Source organism: Rhinolophus sinicus, chromosome 18 (genome assembly GCF_057876585.1).
Source record: "Rhinolophus sinicus isolate RSI-liver-muscle chromosome 18, RSI-T2T, whole genome shotgun sequence".
NCBI lineage: Eukaryota > Metazoa > Chordata > Mammalia > Chiroptera > Rhinolophidae > Rhinolophus > Rhinolophus sinicus.
Window position 1 is genome coordinate 92,244,939 of NC_142518.1, and position 24,852 is coordinate 92,269,790.

The window sequence follows — 24,852 nt, forward strand, 5'->3', positions numbered from 1 at the left end:
AAAACAGACACATAGACCAATGGAATAGAATTGAGAACCCAGAAATAAAACCACATAAATATGGACAGATAATTTTTGACAAAGAAGCTAAAAACATATAATGGAGCAAAGACAGCCTCTTCAATAAATGGTGCTGGGAGAATTGGATAGCCACGTGCAAAGAATGAAACTGGACTGCTATTTGTCACCATGTACCAAAGTTAATTCAAAATGGATCAAAGATTTAAGCATAAGACCTGACACAATAAACTGCATAGAAGAAAACATAGGTACTAAACTTATGGACCTTGGGTTCAAAGAGCATTTTATGACCTTGACTCCAAAGGCAATGGAAGTAAAAGCTAAAATAAACGAATGGGACTATATGAAACTTAAAAACTTCTGCATAGCAAAAGAAACCATTGACAAAATAAAGAGGCCACCAACTGAATGGGAGAAGATTTTTGCAAACAGTGCCTCCGATAAGGGGCTAGTATCCAGAATATACAAGGAACTCATGCAACTCAACAACAAAAAAACAAACAACCCAATTGAAAAATGGGCAGAAGACTTGAAGAGACATTTCTCCAAAGCGGACATACAAATGGCAAATAGACATATGAAAAAATGCTCAACATCACTAATCATCAGAGAAATGCAAATCAAAACCACAATGAGATATCACCTCACCCCAGTCAGAATGGCTATCATCAACAAGACAAATAGTAACAAGTGTTGGAGAGGCTGTGGAGAAAAAGGAACCCTCATACACTGTTGGTGGGAATGCAGACTGGTGCAGCCGTTATGGAAGGCAGTGTGGAGGTTCCTCAAAGAATTACGAATAGAATTGCCATATGACCCAGCAATTCCTCTTCTGGGTATCTACCCAAAAAATCTGAAAACATTTAGAGATAAAGACACATGTGCTCCAATGTTCATTGCAGCTTTGTTTACAGTGGCCAAGACATGGAGACAACCAAAATGTCCTTCGATAGATGAATGGATAAAGAAGTTGTGGTATATCTACACAATGGAATACTATTCGGCAGTTAGAAAAGATGATATAGGAACATTTGTGACAACATGGATGGATATTGAGAGAGTAATGCTGAGCGAAACAAGTCAGACAGAAAAAGCAGAGAACCATGTGATTTCACTGATATGTGGTATATAAACCAAAAACAACAAAAGAACAAGACAAACAAATGAGAAACAGAAACTCATAGACACAGACAATAGTTTAGTGGTTGCCAGAGGGTAACGGGGGCGGGGGGTGGGGGGTGGGAAATGAGGGTAAGGTGGATTGAATATATGGTGATGGAAGGAGAACTGACTCTGGGTGATGAACACACAATGGGATTTATAGATGATGTAATACAGAATTGTACACCTGAAATCTATGTAATTTTACTAACAATTGTCACCCCAATAAATTTAATAAATAAAAAAAAAGCTCAACATCACTAATCATCAGAGAAATGCAAATCAAAACCACAATGAGATATCACCGCACCCCAGTCAGAATGGCGATCATCAACAAGACAAATAGTAACAAATATTGGATAGGCTGTGGAGAAAAAGGAACCCTCATCCACTGTTGGTGGGAATGCAGACTGGTGCAGCCGTTATGGAAGGCAGTGTGGAGGTTCCTCAAAAAATTACGAATAGAATTGCCATATGACCCAGCAATCCCTCTCCTTGGTATCTACCCAAAAAATCTGAAAACATTTATACATAAAGACACGTGTGCTCCAATGTTCATTGCAGCTTTGTTTACGGTGGCCAAGACATGGAAACAACCAAAATGTCCTTCGATAGATGAATGGATAAAGAAGTTGTGGTAGATATACACAATGGAATACTATTTGGTGGTAAGAAAAGATGATATAGGAACATTTGTGACAACATGGATGGATCTTGAGAGAGTAATGCTGAGCGAAATTTGTCATTAATTTTTGACAGCTTGAATACAATGTGCCTTGGAGAAAGCCTGTTGGGATTGAGGTAATTAGGTCTTGTATTTGCTTCTTGGATTCGAGGATTCAGTTCTTTCCACATGTTGGGGAAGATGTTATCGACTATTTATTTGAATGTACTCTCTGTTCCCTCTTTACTTTGTTCTCTTTCTGGTATGCCTATTATTCTTTATTGCTCTTTCAGATGGAGTCAGAAAGATCTTGTAGATTCCTTTCATTTCTTTTAACTCTCCAGTCTCTCTCTTCTTTGATCTGTGTCATTTCTAGGTTTCTATCTTTGATATCACTGATTCTTTTCTCCATCTGGTCAGCTGTATTACCTAAGTTGGCTATTTTATTCTTTCTTTTTTTTTTATTGAGTTCTTAATTTCCAGAAATTCTATTTCGTTCATTTTTTGAAATTTCAATCTCTTTGGTACAGTGTTCATTTTGTTCTTTGATTGTGTTTCTGAGTTCATTTAAAAGCCTGTCTGTATGTTCTTGCATCTCGTTTTGTTTTTTCAGAACTGCAATCTTGAATTCTTTGTCATTTAAGTCTCATATTTCCATGTCTTTAAGTTCATGATCTGGAGACTTTTCATTTTCTTTCTGAGCTGCCTTGTTACCTTGGTTATTCATGGCAATTCATAAATTATTATTTCACTTCCTAGGCATCTATAGGAATGGGTTCTGCAACAGGCTGATAGGAAGAGATGTTTCTTTTGATTTCCAGTAAGTGTTGGTTGAACACTTTATTTTCTTTCCAACTGCATCCTTTTATTCTCTCGCTTGCTGTAGTGTTATATTTTCTCTTGCACTATTCTGGCTTCTCACACAATGTGTGGATTCCATGGAAGGTGTGTTTCTCCTCTGTGAGCAGGTTTTCTAGGTCTCAGGACACCGCTTCCGTTGGGGAATGTGGAGAGCTCCTGAATTTCTGAACTTCTTCCTGCACCAGATTCAGGGCCTGTGTATTTCATCAGCTGTTTACCCCTGCAGGGATCCACCCAGATAGGTGGAGGCTGGGGTGGCTGGTTTGTGAGAGTTGGCTCTGAGCAATGGCGATGAACCACCAGCACAGCCTGTCTTGCATTTATGGTTCCCTCCCCCTTGCCTAAACTAGTTTGGCTGGGAGTCCATGGCTGCAGGCTGCAATTCTCAGAAATGCACATATTCTGTTCTTTTGATCTGACACTGCTACTGTTCTGCTTCTAGTACTGAGCAGGTGGGGTTAGGGCGAGCTCTGGGAATGTAGGGTGTGGTCGGCTAGGCTCTGTGCCTAAGCCTTCCACCCTCTGCTTGGCACTGAGGGCTTAAACCGCCATTTTCACCCTTCTTCCCTCAGTCTTTGCTCCGAGGTCTCTGCCGTGAGTGTTGGCTTCAGCCGTGTTGTATGCCGATCCCTCATGTTTGACTGTCAACTATAAGGGGAATGGTAGCACTCTGAATTCTTTCTCTCCCATGGTTGTAGTAGCTCCGGAATGCAGGGAGCTCAAAGCTTCAAGCTACGATTTGTGCCTGTCCTGCACCTGCACTTCCGCTTCCCTCCTCCCCTGCTCTCCCAATTGCCCATCCTTTAGATGATTTCAGTTGCGTGTCACTTAATCTTGCCTCTCTGCTATGGAGGGAGTTCTTTGTGGAATTATAGTTGTTCAATTTCTTATATATTTCAGGGGAGATTTCAAGAGGCTCATCTCATGCTGCCATTTCTATGACGTCATCTCCAAAGGCATCTGGGACACTGTTATCCCATCATTCTTGTCACTTTTTGAAGCAGTTCTGGAAGTCGACTTTTGTAAGTGTCAGTAGTTGTGCTGTTGTGGCTGCTTCAGTTGCCTGAATCGATTCAAAACATTTACCTTTTATGGTCATTTTGACTTTGGGGAAGAGCCAGAAGTTACACGGTGTCAGATCTGATAAATAAGGTGGATGAGGACACATAGTAATGTTTTTATTTGACAGAAATTGCTGTACCAGAAGCAATGTGTGACATGGAGCCCTTCCATTGTGATTGTAAATATGGTGAACGCTGCTGCCGAGTGCCATCCAATGGAAAGGCAGGGATCTTTAATACAGAAAGTGGCACATTGAACTTTTGTAACACTGTGTGACAATTTTCAACTTGTTTGGTGCAGTCATCTGGGTGTGAGCTACACTTGAGAGAAGGTGTGTTTTAAAGTGTGCCATAAATCATCATCCATCACGACATTACTCCGTGTCACACATCACTTCTGGTATACGGTAATTCCTCTGGTATACGGTAAGAGGAGAGAGAGAGAGAGAGAGAGAGAGAGAGAGAGAGAGAGAGAGAGAGAGAGAGAGATTTGGTTTAAGGAATTGGCTCATGTGATTATAGGGGTTGGCAAGTTTGAAATTTGTAAGGCTGAGAAGCAGTCTGGAAATTCTGGCAGGCATTAATGCTGTAGTTTGAGTCCAAAATCAATCTGGAGGTGCAATTCCTTACTTCTCAGAGGACTTCAGTATTTTCTCATAAGTCTTTCAACTGATTGGATGAGGCCCACCACATTACGGAGAGTAATCTGCTTTATTCAAAGACTACTGGTTTCAATGTTAATCACATCTTAAAAATTTCTTCACTTGTTTGTCTTGTTCTTTTGTTGTTTTTGGACAAACAAATGAGAAACAGAAACTCATAGACACAGACAATAGTTTAGTGGTTGCCAGAGGGTAAGGGGGGCGGGGGGTGGGGGGTGGGAGATGAGGGTAAGGGGGATCGAATATATGGTGATGGAAGGAGAACTGACTCTGGGTGATGAACACACAATGGGATTTATAGATGATGTAATACAGAATTGTACACCTGAAACCTATGTAACTTTCCTAACAATTGTCACCCCAATAAATTTAATAAAATAAAATAAATAAAAAAAGATTTCTTCACAACAACATGTAGACTGGTGTTTGACCAACCAACTGGAACTTATTGCCTAGACAACTTGACATACAAAACTAACCATCACAATTAGTATATTCAAACAGGCTGGGAGGTATACATCTGGACTAAATTGGCAGGAATAATAGGAAGAGACCATTTGTAGTACAAGTAGATTAAATGAAGGATACCAAGGGGCCTGGGTGTGGTAGTTATTGCTTTAAAATTTAATTTAATTTAATTTAAATAAAAAATAATTGATGTGTCAAATTTCCCTTGATTTCACAGATATTACTAAAACAAGACATTTCAGGACCCCTGAAACTGAAGAATCAATGCCTCCTGCAGTGTTCATGACAGAGATGCTTCAGTGAGGAAGCTAGTGCAAAAATAACCCTAGCTTCCTTCTGGTACCATGGCTGGGTGCTAAAGGGGGAAGCCAACTTTCAGCATGAATGGGTTGCTGTGGAACCCTATTTCTAGTTGTCAAGGCAGAAGGTTTAGCATCTTCTTCCAACATCCTGGTAACTCAAAGGAAGTAACTGAGATGATTTACTGAAGAATTACTTAGCAACAAATTCAAAACAGAACACCAAAATTAGGTATAAAACAGGAATATTTATCTTTTAAAAATACAACTTTGAACACAACTGACATCTCATTTACAAAGTATTTTCCTGAAATACTCTTCATCGGCCAACATCACAAAAGAAAAGATCATCTTTACCTCAGTATAGTAGCCCCAAATCCCCATTCTTTCCTCCCTTTTATCCCCATTAAGCAGGAATTCCTGACTGGTCCACCCATACACTGCCATTGCAATCTGCTAATGGGCACCATAGAACTGGAGGTGTCCCTGGAAATCAGCACTCTAAGTGGAGCTGACCTTTGCAGGAAGACTCACACACCCTGGACAATTATTTACTCATTACTAAGAGTTTTCTATTAATACACATATCAACTTTTTGCAAATATTCAGCATGAAGTAAACATAGTATTTACAGTAGTACATCGTTTGCAATTCAACACAGTGACAGCAGAAGAAAAGGGACCAACAGACTTTGAAGAAGGCTAGAGGGAAAAGCATATTACAATGAATCCCTTTTGTTAGTGTGTGTGTGAGTGAGTCTGTGTGTGTGTGTGTGCATGTGTGCACATGTGGGCTTTAATTAATAGGAAACTAAACATGCCCTCCTTTAAAAGCAATCTATTTACAAGGAGATTCTGAACAGCTTGTACACATGCCAGTCATACTGGACACTTGCTTTCTGTACATACATCTAGGTTTTTAAAAAAAATTCTGAAACTATCCTTTTATCTGATTTGTTAGAGAAAATAACTTTGGAACATTTTTCAACTTTTATCACAGTAATTTTGCAAAACCCACTAACCATGCTTTGTCTTTTAAAAGGTGAACCTGGTCAAGCACCTTCTAGAAGACACAATTCACTTACTGGGGATTGGAAAGATGTCAGTTATGGAGTACCTAGTGCTCCTCACATTCCCCTCACAAGTAGCAACATTAATGTGAAGAGAAGTTTTGAAACACAAATCACATACAAATCATCCAAATATTTCAGTTAACAGTGTTTAAAAAAATACCAAAGTCTACAAAAGTAGTACAGACATCGAAAACATCTCTAATACTCTTTAACCTTGGGCTTTTTAAAATACTACTAATTTAAAAAAGACAACCAATTAACAGAAAGGGAGAAAGTTACAGCACTTGAGGTTTGAGTCAATTTGTTTTTTAGGGCCTGTAGCTTGAGGTGCTACTCTAGGATCCTTATCTTAACTCAAAAGAGGTTCTAGGAATGAATTGACAAATTTAAAACAATTTGCACCGGAGAACTATTAAAAATACAAATCACTTTTTAAGCTTGTCAAACACACATTTATTTTCAGGATCCCAGGTTGTTAGGCAAAGGGATTCAGGTCAGTTTCAAACCCTCAAAGCCACAGAATTTCCACCTCTTCTCCAGACTGGCTCCAACTCCAGTCATTTCTTGCTTGAATGTATGCTGTAGTCTGCTCATGAGACACTCCACATCACTGGTGCAGATCTGGGGACAGAGAGGACATCTACATTCAAAACCAATTCTACCTTCCTAATCTGCTTCTTTTCCCCCCAGTGTTGCCTACTTTAGGATGCTGATGCATAGCTGTGTGTTAATGGTGGGGTTGACCTCTTCTCCCTTCTCGTGCATGTGTGTGTGTTGGGTGGATGTCTTCCAGATGACAGCCTTCCTCTGCTGTGACCACCAGACAGAATCCACTGAGCTTTATTTTTGTTTATGTATTTCATAATTGCTTTATTTAGGTATAATTTACATACAGTAAATTCATCTATTTTACATGTACATAATTTACATACAATAAATTCACATATTTTACATGTACAGTTTGAAAAGTTTTGGGAAATTTATACAATTGTATAATTTTTTGTATAATATACAGTTGTATAAATTCAGTAAACATACAATTTATAAAACTATCACCACAATTTAGTTTTAGAACATTCCATCCCCCCAAAAAAAATTCCTCTGTGCCCCTTTGCATTCAATCCTCACTCCCAATCTCTGACTCAGATTTTTTCACTATGGTTTTGCCTTTTCTGAAAATTTCATATTTGTATAATCATACAATATACAGTCTTTGTGACTAGTTTTTTCACTTAGCATGATGTTTTTGAGACTGATCACCACTGAGTTTTCAATTGGAAAGAGATGGTGTCAGTCATGTGGAGAGGCTTGGCTTTGTAGCCAGCGAATGGCGGATGATCAGTTCTGGTTATCCTATGTGCAGGCCTACTGAAGCTGCGGAGCCTTTTGGGGAGGGAGGCAGAAATGGCTTTCTCTAGACCAGAATTCTTCACACATGTTTTAGTTCACAAAGGAAAAGTGATAGGAATAGGGAATACTCTGTGTTCCTACTTCTGTACACTGTGTCCCTCTCCCTCCTCCCCCCGCCCCCTTACACACACTCACATCAATATAAAAACAAAAACAAATCTGTAGACTCCTTGAGGGCTTGCTTTAGGTGGCCATCTTTATGTTAGTCACGCCCTTCCTAACTGTGGATCTGGGTACTAGGGCTTGACTGAAGAGAACTAGGGGATCCTTAAAGAAACCCCAAGTTGCCACAACACTGAATATTCCTGAAGCTGAAGGGAGGGATTCCCCAATTCTCTTGGTCCCACTTCAGGCTATCTTTGGGGAATCCTGCCAGTACTCTTGCAGGAAGCTGCTCAGGAGGAACTGGGCCTGGACTAGGAGTGAGCTCAAACTTCCTTCTCTGTGGTAGTAGTAGTCTGTAAGTGAAGTTCCAGTTAAGTGAAATGACATTGCAGAGAATCATACAGAATTGAATCCCCTCTTCGAAAAACATAAATATGTAATCTTTATTGATATATACACACAGTATAGCTGCAGCGTATATATAGAAAAGAGTTTGAAATAAAGATATGTCAAATTGTTAAGAGTTACCTTGAGGGGTAAAATTGTAACTTTCACTTTCCCTTTACTATATTTCTATATTACTTACATGTGTAAGACAATATGTACCCATTATTTTTACAATTAAAAACAAGAACCAGATCATTTTATGGACCCATAGTTCAATTTCATGCCACTTCAAGTGAACACTTGGTCTGGGTGCTCACATTCCATCCCTCCCTTAACTGCCAAGTGGGCTATTTAATTGCAGAATAGCATCACTTCCCAAGATAAATTATTGGGGAGCACTAGCTAGAACAGAAAAAACTGCCACGAGGATGATGTATTACCACAGCTGGATTCTCAAATGGGCCAGTGCCTCTGTTAAGAGGACATATGCTTAAACGGCTTAACATTTTGGACATCCAGCTGCCAGGAGTCTGCATTCCAATGGCATTTCTCAAAAGGCCCAGATCATATGTAATAGTGAGTACAATTCATGTGCAGGTTTAACTGAATGCTGCTTCTGAAAAAAACTATCATGATTTTATTTATTCTAAGGGGTCAAGATTCCCCTCCTCCCTTTACAAGGCATCCTTGACTTTGTAGGAAACTAGCACTTACCCTTGCTCCTGATGCTTTGTGAGTTACCCCACAAGATAGCATCCAGGGAAGGAAGTGGCCTATGAGATCAGCTGTGAGCAAATATTCAGTCTGCACTACAGATTTATTATTCCATCTTTTTGTGTGTTTTTTTTCCTCCAACTTGACTGTTTCATCTAGATAATGGCAGTGGTGAGGGTGATGTTTGAGGAGGTGGTTAGAGTAAGACTTCCAGTTTGAAAATTAACATTAGCTAATGGCTAAAGGCCCAGGGCAAAAGTTTGATTGGTGAGTAATATTGGCTAACTTGAAGCTTATATGTAAATTAAAAGAAGGAACATTCTTCAAAGATGTACCTTGGAAGCTTGGAGGCCAACTCATTCAGGTATGCCCAGGACTTCCCCAGTTTAGCACTGGAAGTGCAAAGTCCCAGGAAACCTTTCAGTTCCAAACAAACAGGGACAGATAGTCACCCTACTTGCAAGAGAGAGGCTCCATACTGAATCACAATGAGAGATTAAGTGAGGGAAATTTCCTTAGAGCGATTACTAATGACCTATTCATGCTTGAGGAGAGTAAGGTCACCAGCTCACAAAGAATCTTATATCCCTTTTGATGCCTATTTCAGGCCCCCACATACCTTATTATCTAGACGGTGCAAGTAGGAACAGATGTATTCAATGCTTGCTCCAAATGGGTGGACATGAAGGAATGTGGAGATAATCCCTATGGAGACAATACCATGGAGGTTACACTTGAGCATTGTATTATTTAAAATGCCACATGATAGTGTATAGCAAGAGCTAACCCATATGTACAACATCCTATGTACTGGGCACTATTCTAAGTTTACCTGTATTTTACTCATTTAATCTTTACAACAATCCTGTGAGGTAGGTATTATCATTCCCATTTCACAGATAAGGAGACACTGAGGCACAGAAAGTTTAAGCAACTTGCCCAAGGTCACACAACTGGCAAGTGGCAGAGCTTGTATTTGAACCCAGACAATAGTTCTTAACCACTACACATTTCACACCATACCACATGTAGAAAAGCTGTCATTTGAAAAAACACTTCCATCATTTATGATGGCTAAAGATGATCTGAGTTCTACATTTCATAATGAAGTTAGATTGTGCTGAACTTTTGCAGTTCCTCTGCATGGTCTTTAAATTTGACTTCAGCCTATTATGCATTAACAATGTCTTGTTATTGTGGAAAAAATACAAATCATGTACTTGGCCTGATTAACTTTGTGTCTCTCACAAGAGAATCCTCTGATTGTATTTGGGTTTTATTCTATGAGTAGCTCAGTAATGAAAAGTCAAACATTTCATTCACTCAAGTGATCACTAATATTTTGTTTGTGCTCAGAGCCCTGAAACTCTTCAAGTAACAGAAATCTTCTAACAGTTTAAAGCTTCCGGGAGTGTGCATGATTTCTACTCAGCCTAAGTCTGGGGTGATTGGCAACTACACATACTGTCTTGATTGTTCTGGCCATCAGGTTAATGGTTCTAATAATTCTTTCACTAGCAATCAGTAGAATATAAATTGTTCAAAAGTCTACTATTTCTTTCTTTAATTTTTTTGAATTCACCTCCTTTCATAAGATGTTAGGTATCTCAAATAGATCCAGAATTGAGTTTGCTGAAAACTGCAAGGAAATAAAAGCTAAATTTGATTTGGTTTATGAACTACAACTTGTCTGTCTCTTTTAGTGATTGATGAAGAATATCACAAGTTTAAATTGTAGCTTGAAGTTCAAATCAGTTCTTTGTGAAAATCCTCCATATATTAGATGGCAAAGGGGTGCATTATAGGATCTAGGAAGAACTGATGGTATGGTTCAAAATCTGTTCAAAATGGATGCTGTTATTTATAACACTACTTTCTTCTTAAATGACTAGGCAAATTGAATTTCTAAACAGTGACTCAAGATGAGAAACTTAAATTCTGAAGAAGACAGTCCACGTTCAAAGGAATTCTAGATGCCATGGTCAAGAAAGGCTGTCGAATGCCAAGAAACAACTCCATAGGTTTCAAAACACTAAGCAGTTTTTGTGGGTTCATACCCCCAAAAAACAATTTAAAAAATAGATTTTCCCTTCCCTCTGTCAACCCAAGACTACTTTCTTTAGAAACAAATAACAAAAAACAAAACAAGAAACACTTATTTCAAGAATCTTTGTTTCTAGAACTATCTAGAACTTTGTTTCTAGAACTATTTACAGAAGTTTCCTCCTACTCCCAGCTCTTCTCTGACAGGTCTCCCAGTTGCCATGCCAATTTGTTAAAGAACTTTGAATTGGAAAATGGAAATAAGTTGTCACTTTTCTTGAAGAATGAATGGCAAATCCTTCTGTGTATCTTTATTAACATAACAAACTGTTAAATCTGAGTACAATATCCATTACCGAAGGAGGCAGATATATCTTAAAAATATGCAGAAGCTGGTCAGTGTGGAGAACTTTTGAGATAGGGGTGGGGCTAGTGTGTGGGCTCAGCTTCCTAGAAGGCAGCTAGGGCTATCTGCTGAGGCCCAAGATTAGGCCATTTTAAAAGACTAAATATTTTAGGACCTCAGTCTGCCACTGTTCTCCAAATAGAATAAAAAATCAACAAGCATTTGTGAATAGCGCTGTAAGTGCAAAACCGTTCTCATTTATTGAGGTCTTAACTATGGGCTTAGTACGGTACTAAGTGATTTAGATGAATTATTGTATTTCATACTCACAGCTGCCCTTTGACATAGGTAATATTATTATGCCCATTTTGCCAACGGCAGAACTGAGGCTCAGAATGGAAATAGTGTGGTCAGACAGAAGCCAGGTCTGTCTTATTCCTTAACCACTTATTCCATCTTGCCTCTGTGAATGAATTTTTATATAATGAGAGAAATTCTAGAATTTATGTCATTAGAGCCCACCAGTGTCCAACACCCCACAGGCAGCCTCCTGAGTCATCTGCTGGTGACTTGGAAAAACTTAATAGAGGCACACATTTCCTCTGGAGGCTCATCTGGAAAAGCTCTGCCAAACAAACAGTGTCTGCACTGTCCCTTCACTGGGAGTGAGAGGGCTCAGCTATCCTTGCACAGAGATTTAAAAAAAAACACACACCACTACAGTGTGTTTCTCCAGCAGACACCCTCTTAGCATAGTGCTTATACTGACACACTTGATGTGGCAGTGGCCACGAGGAACTTGAAGAGGGCTGGGGATTGCTGCTACTATTTGTATGGAAATCTTTGTTGTTCCTATCATGTTGTCTTCAGGACTCTGGGTCCTTGCACTGTCATGCTTCATAAATGCTCAGTGTGTGTTTATTCATCTTAGGTAAACCCCTCCTCCTCTGCACTGTACTCTATATATTGCATGTGTGTGTTAGCTTCCTTACCTACTAGCAGTGCTTCACGTTCAGATTTGATAGGACTGCTGCTCAGGGTCTTCTCAAGAGGGTAGTCACTATCCTGGCTCGATGCACACAGTCTAGAAGCACAGCTTTCCTGTGGGAATAATATGCTTCCTGGGTCAGTTTACCTTATTTGATAACAGACTTGGTTTCAATTGCACAACAGGGAACTTCTTAACATAGCACCCTAAAAGCAATACTGTCAAATTTTGATTGTTGAATGCTAGGAAGGAAAATAGCATAAATTACAAAAGCATCACAGGTAATCCAAAGCTTCCTTATATGGCCTCAAAACAGAAAAAAAAAATAGACATTCATCTCCACCACTTTTAGTTTTCTGCCTTCATCATTTTTAACTCTATACAAGTAATCTGGAGAACCAGATCCAACATTTACTGTTTACTAGATGCCAGGCACTGTTAGGTATGAATTATCTCCATTCTACAGATGGGGAAATTGAGGCTCAGATAAATTAGATAAATTGTCTAAGATCACATTTCTAGGTAGTGGTAGAGCTTGGATTTCATCTCAGGCCATCTACTGTTAAAAGAACAATTCTTTCTTATTTTAGGTCTGCCCTTGGCTACAGGTAACTCCCATCTCTGAATGGAGAATCTGCAACGTAGCTAATCCATTTATAGGTAATCAACTGTTGGCTTTTGAACCAAAAATAGGAGCCTCTATTCATTGACTGTTCTCTCTTTCTCTCTCTCTCTCCTCTCTGACAAGGACATTATCAGTTAGGATATTCCTGACTTTACAGCAGTTTTCATAAGAGATACTCAGGTGAAATCCATGACCAGTAATCAAACTGAAAAATACCTCTAGACCTTTCATGAATCTTTCTTTTTCTCTTTGGGTACCGAGAACATCTTTTCTGTATTACAAATGTGAAGGAAAAGCCTTCAGACGAAGGGATAAAAGAAATCATTGTATAGATGCTGTACAACTGAAGCTGAAGTAGAATAATATCATATGTCAACTATAGGTAAATATATATATGTGTATACACACACACACACACACACACACGTGTGTGTGTGTGTGTGTGTGTGTGTGTCACGGGAGGTGGAGTATAACATAAGGAAGACAGTCAAAGGAATTATAACATCTATATAAGATGTCAGAGGAGTAGTAGCTTGGGGGAGGGGGGTTATCACTTTGTGAGGGGTGTAAATATCTAACTATTATGTTGCTTTGTACACCTGAAACTAATAAAAAAATAATTGCTTCAGTCTCACTGATATTGTAAAGGAAAATGCTAGGGATATGCTCCTGGGGAGCAGATCGTGGCTGACTCAGATGATTTGTCACTTCTTTCCTTCCACAAGCACTCAGCAGGACAGGTTTCCTTTAAAGATGTCTTCAAAGCTTCCAGGATGCGGCCCTTGAACAAAATTAATGGTCTATGCTGCCAGGCATACTGTTTTCTGGATTTGCAGACTTCTGGGCTGTAGCCAAAAGGGAAACCTTTCTTGATGACCTACTCAACCTTTGGCCTTTAGAATCCAATCCAGGCAGTCATTGTTATGCCATGTTTGATTTAGATTACTGGTTCACTTCTAAGCCATGGGTTGTATATCTGCTTTTAACTCTCTTAAAACATTAAATGACCTAATGAGCCATTTTTTTTAATGTTAGAGTTTAATAGATTGGGGTTGATTTAAGATGTGAAGACATTGTGAGAAGTTTTAGCCAACTTGAATAGAAATGTAGTCTTACTGAAACTTGACTTCAATTTTATTATAGCTGGCACTTAAAAAAAAACAACTAAAAGGTATATTTAAGGGAGGCTTATCACCTTGAATTTTATTAGCAGATTCAAACAGCTAGTTCTTTCTGTAGTAGGGCAGACATAAGTCACATTGTTATATTACAAAAACACTACCAATAACACATACTATGGTTTATTGTCAAGAGACCCAAGGAAAAACAAAGATCCCTCCTCACCAAAGCATACTGCTTTCCTTTCAACCTAAAATTACTTTTGCAGTCTAATGTGATGGTACTTTGCTTCCTAACCTAATGTGCCAGGTTGAAATATTTGCTCACAAATCAGCTTCCCAGAGTAGATCAGTTTATAATGAACTGTCATGACTTTCTCTGAAAGAAGGTTTGCTTAAAATAACAGGAAAAACCATATTCTGACACACATTTTCCCGATTATCAGTTGGATCTCTTCCCTTGTCCTCTTTAGCTGCTACTTCATTGAATATTCTATTTCAGAATGGGAAACACTTCAACTTAGGCACAATATGGCAATTTTGTTCTATGCCATTTTGACCTCTTGCTTCTTTAAATTAAATACAGAAAGCTGTTTATGCCAAAGCACTGAAAATGCACACACACACACACACACACACACACACACACACACAATGCCCTTAAAAACCCTGGGGAAAAAACTGGAATTCTGGTCAAGATGGTGGAGTAGGTAAAAAATGTGTTTGCCTCCTCCCATCACCACATCAAAATGAAAACTAAATTATAGAATAATCAACCTGGAGAACCATCTGAAGACTAGCTGAACAGAAATCCTAAGGATATAAAGAAGAGGCCACACTAAGACTAGTAGGAGGGGTGGAAACACTAAATGGGCTAGCCCCACACCAACGTGTAGCGGTTGAGAACCAGAAGGGATATCTCAACTACAGACTTTTGCCACTCATTCAGTGGTCCCAGCCCCACACCAGGATTCCTAGCCCAGAGCTCCAGTGCTGGGAAGAGGAGCCCCCACAACATCTGGCTGTGAAAAACCAGTGAGGACTGTGTTAGTCGGGATGAGAGGGAGGCTTCTAGAAACGCAGGCATCCTCTTAAGGGGCCTTCACAGAAACTCATTCACTTGCAGGCACTTACCCCAGGCTCTGGTAGAATGATGGTGGCTCAGTAGGCTCGAGAGACATAAAGGGAGAGAATGAATTAAGTGGCTCCAGGGCTAGGGTTGGAGGGACAGCTGCCATTGTCCCTATGTTGAGCCCTCCTTCTTCCCAGCTGGCAGGTGGGTGCTACCTTTCTTGTCTTGAGCCCTTCCTCCACATGGCCAAATCTGAATCTTCATTGGCCTGGTGCTCTCCACTTGCTCCACCCTGGTGATTCATGAGAACCCCCACCACCCAAATCACAGACCACATGAGGCTCTTTTCATGGCAGACCTCCACCTTTGGCCACACTGCATTATTTATTGGAAACTATTGGGGGTCTGCAAACCCCAGGCAAGCCATGGCTGGACTCACTGTGCTCTGTGCCTTTTTCTGAGTGGACTGGGCTCAGTACTGCTGCCAAATATGAATCTGCATTAACCTGGTGAACACCATTTACTCCACCCTTGTGAAACCTTGAGACTCAGTCTCACCCAACTCACATACCACCTGAGGCTCTGTCAGCAGCTAGACTTACAGGCAGCCAGCAGGTGGCAGCAGGCCTCAGGTGTGCTGGGCCTTTTGCTGAACTGCCCCAGGCCTGGTACTGGTGGCAGCCAGCCTTGGTTTACAGTGTGGCCTATCCCACACAATTCTAAGTCCAGTACAGGCAGTAACCAACTGCATATCATTTTGTAGCTCCTACCAAGTAGCCCAGGGCTGGTCACAGGCAGTGGTTGAGCCCCTCACAAGAGGCCCCACAACTAATAGACCGAGTGGCTGGCTTCAGACCACAACAGAGCACCACTTGAATATTCACACAAGCGGCATGCCCAAAGCGTGGTCTGGGCAGGGACCAGAGCCCACTGGGGTGAATCCCATTCCATGGGGTCAGCCCTTGACCAGCAGCTCATATGCTATGCTCATGGCCAATCCTCACCATCAGTCAGCCTGAGGGTCAATTCCATCCATAGATGTGTCAGCAGCAATCAAGACTCAACTACAACAGGAAGGCACACACAACTCACACAAGGGACACTCCTGGAGCAACCAGCGCAGTTTATCAGGGAGACTGTATCACTGGGCCCCACAAAACACCTAACACATAAGGCTAACCTGCCAAGACTAAGAGACGTAGTAAATCTACCTCATACATAGAAACAAACAAAGAGAGGCAGCCAAAATGAGGAGACAAAGAAACATGTGCCATATGAAAGAACAGGAAAAAACGCCACACAAAGAAATAAACAAAATGGAGGCAAGCAATCTACGAGATACAGAGTTCAAAACACTGGCTGCTTAGTAACTTGATATCTTCAAAAGGACCAGAAACCATAAAAAAGAACCAGTCAGAAATGAAGAATACAATAACTAAAATGAAGAATACACTAGACAAAAATCAACAGCAGATTAGATATAGAAGAGGACTGAATCAGCAATTTGGAAGACAAGGGGGCAGAAAACATCCAATTATAATAGCAAAAAGAAAAAAGAATTAAAATATTAGGATAGTTTAAGGGATCTCTGGGACAACATCAAGCATAGCAACAGTCAAATTAAAGGGGTTCCAGAAGGAGAAGAGAGAGAGCAAGGATTTGAGAATCTACTTGAATAAATAATGACTGAAAACTTCCCTAACCTGGTGAAAGAAACAGACATACAAGTCCAGGAAGTGCAGAGGGTCCCAATCAAGATAAAACCAAACAAGCACACACCAAGACACATTATAATTAAAATGCTAATGTTTAAAGACAAAGAGAGAATCTTAAAAACAGCAAGAGAAAGGCAACTAGTAACTTATAAGGGCGCTCCCATAAGACTGTCAGATGATTTCTCAACAGAAACTTTGCAGGCAAGACGGGACTGGCACGAAATATTCAAAGTGATGAAAAGCAGGGACCTACAACCAAAATTACTCTATCCAGCAAATCTATCATTTAGACTAGAAGGAGTGATAAAGAGCTTCTGAGACAAGAAAAAGCTAAAGGAGTTTATCATCACCAAGTCTGTATTAAAATAAATGTTAAAGGGACTTCTTGAAGGAGGACGAGGAGGATGAAGAGGGGGAGGAGGAGGAGGAGGAGGAGGAGGAGGAGGAGGAGGAGGAGGAGGAGAAGAAGAAGAAGAAGAAGAAGAAGAAGAAAGAAACATAAATATGAATAATAAAATGGCAATAACTACATATCCATCTGCAATTGCTTTCAATATAAATGGATTAAATTATCCAGTCAGAAGACATATCGTAGTTGAATAGATAAGAATACAAAACCAATACATATGCTGTCTATAAGAGACTCACTGCAGATTAAATGACACACACAGATGGAAAGTAAAGGGAAGGAAAGATATTTCATGAAAATGGAATTGAAAAAAAAACTGGAGTAACAAAACTTATACTAGACAAAATAGAGTTTAAAACAAAGACTATAACAAAAGACAAAGAAGGACCCAGTAATCCCACTTCTGGGTATTTATCTGAAGAAATCCAAAATGCTACGTCAAGGGGATGTGTGCATCCATTTTTTCATTGCATAATTGTTTACAATGGACAAGATGTGGAGGTAGCCTGGGTATCACAATGGATGAATGGATAAAGAGGAGGCGATACATATATACAATGCAATATTGCTTGGCCATGGAAGGGAATGGGTTCTTGCCATCTGGTGGCACTGATGGATCTGGAGGGTATTATGCTGAGTGGAGTATGTAAAACAGAGAAATATAGATGCAATGTGATTTTGCTTGTATGTGAAATCTAGAGAACAAAATAAATGAACAAACAAAACAAAAATAAACTCATAGAAAGAAGTTTTTGATTGTTGCTAGATGGGAGGGGGTCATGGGAGCCGGTGAAAAAGGGGAAGGGAGTAAGAAGAACAAATAGGTTGTTACAAAGTAATCATGGGGTTGTAAGGTACAGCATAGTAATATAGTCAATAATATTGTAATAACTATGTGTGGTGTCAGATGGCTACTAGATTTATTGGGATTATAGATGGGAGGAGGGTTGACAGGCATGGTGAAGAAGGTGAAGGGATTAAGAAGTTCAAATTAGAAGTTACAAAATAGTTATGGGATGCAAAGTAAAGCATGGAGAATATAGTCAATAATATGGTAATAACTGTGTATAGTTCCAGGTGGGTGCTAGTCTTGTCAGTGGGATCACTTCTTAAATTATATAAATGGCTAACCATTATGCAGTACACCTGAAATTAATATAAAACAATATTGAATGTCAACTGTAATTGAAAATTTTAAAAAGGAGGGTAAAGTTGAAAATAAATAAGAGGTTCAAATTTCAATGTAAAAAAACAAGTCATGGGGATTTAATTTACAGTATAGGTAATATAGTCAATAATACTGTCATAGCATGGTATGGTGTCAGATAGTTTCTGAACTTATCATGGTGATGACTTCTTTTTGTATATAAATGTTTAATAACTATGGAGTACTCCTGAAATTAATATAATATTGTATGTTAGCTATATTGTAATAAAAATCTTTTTTTAAAAAAGAAAATGAAAACACAATGACCCATAATCTCTGGGACATAAGAAAGAAGTCCTAAGAGGGAAATTCATAGCAATACAGGGCAACCTCAAGAAACAAGAAAATCTCATAAACAATCTAACTTTAAACCTAAGGAAACTAAAAAAAGAACAGCAAACAAAACCCAAAGTGAGTAGAAGAAAGGAAATAATACAGATAAGAGTGGAAATAAGCTAAATAGAGTTTAAAAAACAATACAAAACATCAAAGAAACCAAGAGCTGGTTCTCTGGAAAGATAAAATTTACAACCTTTAACTAGACTCATCAAGAAAAAAGGGGCGAGGACTCGAGTTCCAGCCAAGATAGCACAGTAGGTAAACACTGTCTTGCCTTCTCTCACGACCATATAAAAATTACAATTAAACTACAGAACAACCATCATTGAGAATCGCCTAAAATCTTGCTGAACTAAAGCCCTACAACTAAGGACATGCGGAAGAAGCTACCTTGAGACTGGGAGGAGGGGCAGAGATGCAGAAAGGGCTGGTCCCACACCCATGTGTGACCATTAAAAATTGGGAGGGATATCTCAGCTGAAGAGGTCTGCCCCGGAGGAGTGAGGGGTCCCAGCCTCTCCCCAGCACAGGGTTCCATTGGCAGGAAAAGAAGTCCCCATAATTTCTAGCTGTGAAAACCAGCAGAGATTGTGACTGAGTAAGATGGAGGACAGCTGGAGTCACAGGTGCTCCTCTTAAAGGGACCGAGCACAGACTTACTCACTGAAGGAAACAGTGAATCTGAGCTCCAGCACTGGGGCAGCAGCTGGAGACGCAGCAGGGACATATGGCAGGAAACTGAGTTGTCTGGCTGCAAGACGAGGGCTGGAGGGGCAGCTTTCTCCTGGACTGACAAGCTGGTGGAGGCCATTGTTTCTTTGTTAAGTCCTCCCCCTTCACAGCATGCAGACACAGGCGCCACCATATATAAGTCTCCATCAAGTTGGCTAACACTGTTCATTTGCCATGCATTGGTGATTGGAGATCCCCCCAACCCAATTTTGGGTACACCCAAGTCACTTCTAGTGGCTTTTTCATACAAATGGCCTGCCTTGGTTCATGCTGCAGACTTTCCTAGGGTCTCTCAAAGTTTTACGAAACCCAGACAAGCAGCATCTGACTTGAGCATGTCCTGTATCTCTGCTGAGCAGCCCTAAGCCCGGCACTAGTGGCAGCTGGTTTTGGTGCAAAGCTTGGCCTCTCAAGGCACTTCCAAGCACAGTGTGGGTGGAAGCAATCTGTGGATTGCTTTGTGGCTCCTGCCTGGTGTCTCTGGGTGGGGCATAGGCTATGGCTGAACTTGACCTGCAGTAGGTCCCCTTTCAGGTGACCTGCAGAATTGCAGCCCCAGTGGCAAGCTTTCAAATGAGCTGGAGCATCACCCAGCCTCCTCCAAGGATGACACACCCAAGGTGCAGATTGGGCAGGCAAATAGAGCACTGCTAAGGCAGATCCTGCTCTGTAGGGTCAGCCCCAGTGCCACAACTTTTCCACTGTGGTCAAGGCCAGTCCTCACAACCAATGATCCTCAGGGCCAATTTCTCCAATTGAAGTGCAAGTAGCAACCAAGATTCATTACAAGAGGGGGGGTACACACAACTCACACAAGGGAAACACCTGGAGTGTATAGCTCAAGTGACCAGAAAGACTGTGCCACTGAGCCTCACAGCACACCTACAACATAAGGCCATTCTATTAAGACTGGGAGACATAGCAGCCTTACCTAATACACAGAAACAAACACAGGGAGGCAGCCAAAATGGGGAGACAAAGAAACATGTCCCAAATAAAAGAACAGAACAAAGCTCCAGAAAAAGATCTGGAGACAAGTAATCTACCAGACACAGAGTTCCAAACACTAGCTATAAAGATGCTCGATGATCTCAGAGAGAACTTCAACAAAGAGATAGGAAACATAAAAATGAAGACAGAAAACAAAAAAGAACCAGTCAGAATTAAAGAATACAATAATGGAAATGAAGAATACATTACATGGAATCAACAGTGGATTACATGAAGCAGAGGCTCAAATCAGAGATTTAGAAATAATGTAGCAGAAAACACCCAATCAAAACAGCAAAAAGAAAGACTTCAAAAAAATTAAGAGAGTTTAAGGGGCCTCTGGGACATCAAGCATACCAACATTCACATTATAGGGATACCAGAAGAAGAGAGAGAGCAAGAAATTGAAAACCTATTTCAAAAAATAATTATTTTTTGGAGTTCCGGAAAAATGGCGGAGTGAGGTGAGCCTCTGTAAAGCTCCCCTGGAATTTACAAAGAATCGAACAACAAAAACTCCACAAAGGACTCCCTGCACAGCAGACAGGCAAGACGAAGAGGCCCACTACCGACTGAAATCACCTACAGGTGGGAGATTCGCGCGCGCGAGCGGGGGGAGGAGGAAAGTGAGAAGCGGGCGGAGACGCAGCTCCTCGGGCCAGGACTCAGACCCAGCTCAGTGCGCCGAGCTCGCTGCTTCCCGGAACTACCGCAGCTGCGGGAGATCGGACTGCTAGGGCTCCGCCAGGGCTCCACAGGGCTGAGGGGACAGCATATAACACGGCTGAACCCAACGCTCACGGCAGAGACCTCGGAGAAAAGACTGAGGGAAAAAGGCTGAAAACGGTGGTTTAAGCCCGCACTGCCGAGCAGAGAACGGAGCCTTAGGCACTGAGACTAGCCGCCCCCTCCCTCCCCTCTCAGAGCTCGCCCCGCCCCCACCTGCCCGGTGCTAGAAGCGAAACAGTAGCAGTGTCAGATCAAAACAACAGAAAATTTGCTATATTTGAGAACTGTGGCCCACAAACACAAATCCACAGCCCAACTAGTTCCGGCAAAGGGAAGAGAGCTGTGGAAGCAGGACAGGCTGTGGTGGTGGTCGCTGCCATTGCTCTGGGCCACCTCTCACAGCTCACCCCGCCCCTGGCCCCACCTATCTGGGCGGTTCCCTGCAGGAGTAAACAGAACTGCTGAACAAAAGAAAGACCTCTTCCTATCAACTTGTTGCAGAAGTCATTCCTGTAGATGTCTAGGAAGAGAAATAGTAAACCAGTAATCGCCATGAGTAACCAAGGCAACAAGATAGCTCAGAAAGAAAGTGAAAAATCTCCAGAAAAGGCACTTAAATATACAGAAATATGTGACTTAAATGACAGAGAATTCAAGGCTGCAGTTCTGAAAAAACTCAACGAGATACAAGAAAACACAGATAGGCAGTTAAATGAACTCAGAAACTCAATTAAAGAACAGTATGAGCATTTTACGAAAGAGATTGAAATTTTAAAAAAGAACCAAATAGAATTTCTGGAGATTAAGAACTCAATAGAAGAAATTAAGAATGAAATAACCAGCTTAGGTAGTAGAGTTGACCAGATGGAGGAAAGAATCAGTGACATCGAAGATAGAAACCTGGAAATGACACAGATAGAAGAAGAAAGAGACTTGAGACTTAAAAGAAATGAAAGAACTCTACAAGAACTTTCTGACTCCATCAGAAAGAGCAATATAAGAATAATGGGCATACCAGAAGGAGAAGAAAGAGAGAAGGGAACAGAGAATATATTCAAACAAATTGTCGATGAGAACTTCCCAAATTTGTGGACAGAACTGGATCCTCGAATCCAAGAAGCAAATAGAACACCTAGTTACCTCAATCCCAACAGACCTTCTCCAAGGCACATTGTATTGAAGCTGTCTAAAATCAACGACAAAGAAAGAATCCTCAAGGCAGCCAGGGAAAAGAAGACGGTAACTTACAAATGAAAGCCCATTAGATTACCATCAGATTTTTCAGCAGAAACTCTACAAGCCAGGAGGGAGTGGAACCAAATATTCAAACTATTGAAAGAGAGAAACCATGAGCCAAGAATAACAGAGCCAGCAAATATATCCTTTAGATATGAAGGAGGAATAAAGACCTTTCCAGACATACAGAAGCTGAGGGAATTTTCTAATACACGACCTGCACTACAAGAAATACTAAAGGAGGCTATTCGACCACCATCAACAGGGACAATTTGTGGCAACCAAAACTCAAAAAGGGGGAGAATAAAGGCCTGAACCGGAATATGGGAATGGAGAAAGTAAGCGTGCTGAAGAAAATGGAATACTCTAAATATCAAACTTACTTTTACATAAACTTAAGGGTAACCACTCAAAAAAAATCCAGAACTGAAATATATACTGAAATAAAAGAAGAAACAGAGGGAAACATCATAGAATACCACCACACAGAAATAATAGACAACAACAAAAAGGCAAAGAAACAATGGAGACACAGCCTTACCAGAAAACTAAAGATAGAATGACAGGAAATTCTCACATATCAATAATCACCCTAAATGTAAATGGACTGAACTCACCAATAAAAAGGCACAGAGTAGCAGATTGGATCAAAAAACTAAACCCAACCATATGCTGTCTCCAAGAGACACATCTCAGCTACAAGGACAAGCATAGACTCAAAGTGAAAGGGTGGAAATTGACACTCCAAGCAAATGGTGCCCAGAGAAAATCAGGTGTAGCCATAATGATATCAGATGAAACAGACTTCAAGGTGAAAAAGATAACAAGAGACAAAGATGGACATTTCATAATGGTGAAGGGGACTGTAAAACAAGAAGACATAACAGTCATCAATATTTATGCCCCCAGTCAGGGAGCACCGAAATACACCAAGCAACTACTAACAGAACTAAAGGGAGAAATTGACCAAAACACAATTATACTAGGGGACTTAAATACATCATTGACAGCTATGGATAGATCATCCAAACAGAAAATAAATAACGACATAGTAGCCCTAAATGACACATTAGATGAAATGGACATAATTGACATTTATAGAGCACTTCATCCTAAAACATCAGACTACACATTCTTTTCTAGTGTACATGGAACATTCTCAAGGATAGACCATATATTGGGACATAAAATCAGTCTCAACAAATTTAAAAAGATTGAAATCATACCATGCATATTCTCTGATCACAAGGCTTTGAAATTGGATATCAACTGTAAAAAGAAAGCGGGAAAAAACACAAATACATGGAGACTAAACAACATACTTTTAAAGAAGGACTGGGTCAAAGAAGAAATTAGAGGAGAGATCAAAAGATACATAGAAACAAATGACAATGAAAATACATCCTACCAAAATTTTTGGGATGCAGCGAAAGCAGTTTTAAGGGGGAAATTTATCTCATTACAGGCCTATCTCAAGAAACAGGAAAATTCCCAAATAAATAACCTCATGTTACACCTTAAAGAACTAGAAAAAGAAGAACAGGTAAAACCCAAGGTCAGCAGAAGAAAGGAAATAACAAAAATTAGAGCAGAAATAAATGAAATAGAGAACAGAAAGACAATAGAAAAAATTAATGTGACAAAGAGCTGGTTCTTTGAGAAGATTAACAAAATTGACAAACCCTTGGCTAGACTTACTAAGATAAAAAGAGAGAAGACACTGATTAACAAAATCAGAAACGTAAAAGGGGAAGTTATCACGGACACCACAGAAATACAAAGGATCATCCAAGAATACTATGAAGGACTATATGCCACCAAATTCAACAACCTAGAAGAAATGGATAAGTTCTTAGAAACATATAGCCTTCCAAGGCTGAACCATGAAGAACTGGAAAATCTAAACAGACCGATCACCAGTAACGAAATTGAATCAGTCATCCAAAACCTTCCCAAAAGCAAAAGTCCGGGACCAGATGGCTTCACTAGTGAATTCTACCAAACCTTCAAAGAGGATCTAATACCAATTCTGCACAAACTCTTCCAAAAAATTGAAGAAGAAACAGTACTCCCCAACACATTTTATGAGGCCAACATTACCCTGATACCAAAACCTGGTAAAGACAGCACAAAAAAAGAAAACTACAGACCAATATCTCTGATGAATACCGATGCAAAAATCCTAAATAAAATTCTAGCAAATCGAATACAACAATGCATTAAAAAGATTATTCATCACGACCAAGTGGGGTTCATCCCCGGGGCACAAGGATGGTTCAACATACGCAAATCCATCAATGTGATACATCATATAAACAAAATAAAGGACAAAAATCATATGATTATATCAATTGATGCAGAAAAAGCATTTGACAAGATACAACATCCATTTATGATTAAAACACTTAATAAAATAGG

The 24,852-nt window shown here is 40.1% G+C and overlaps 1 protein-coding gene across 21 annotated transcripts in view; it reads right to left on the minus strand.

Moving 5' to 3' along the window:
- Window positions 1-5,430: 5,430 nt before the first annotated feature.
- Window positions 5,431-24,852, minus strand: part of ENOX2 (ecto-NOX disulfide-thiol exchanger 2) — a 431,677-nt gene continuing 412,255 nt past the window's right edge. For all 21 annotated transcript variants that reach the window (XM_088794720.1, XM_074323652.2, XM_019716148.3 and 18 more), the window contains 3 exons: window positions 12,267-12,375; window positions 9,505-9,590; window positions 5,431-6,890 (listed from right to left, as the gene is read on the minus strand). In XM_088794720.1, the coding sequence (XP_088650846.1) occupies window positions 6,759-6,890; window positions 9,505-9,590; window positions 12,267-12,375 (327 nt within the window). In that variant the 3' untranslated portion in view covers window positions 5,431-6,758. The remainder of the gene's footprint in view (window positions 6,891-9,504; window positions 9,591-12,266; window positions 12,376-24,852) is intronic.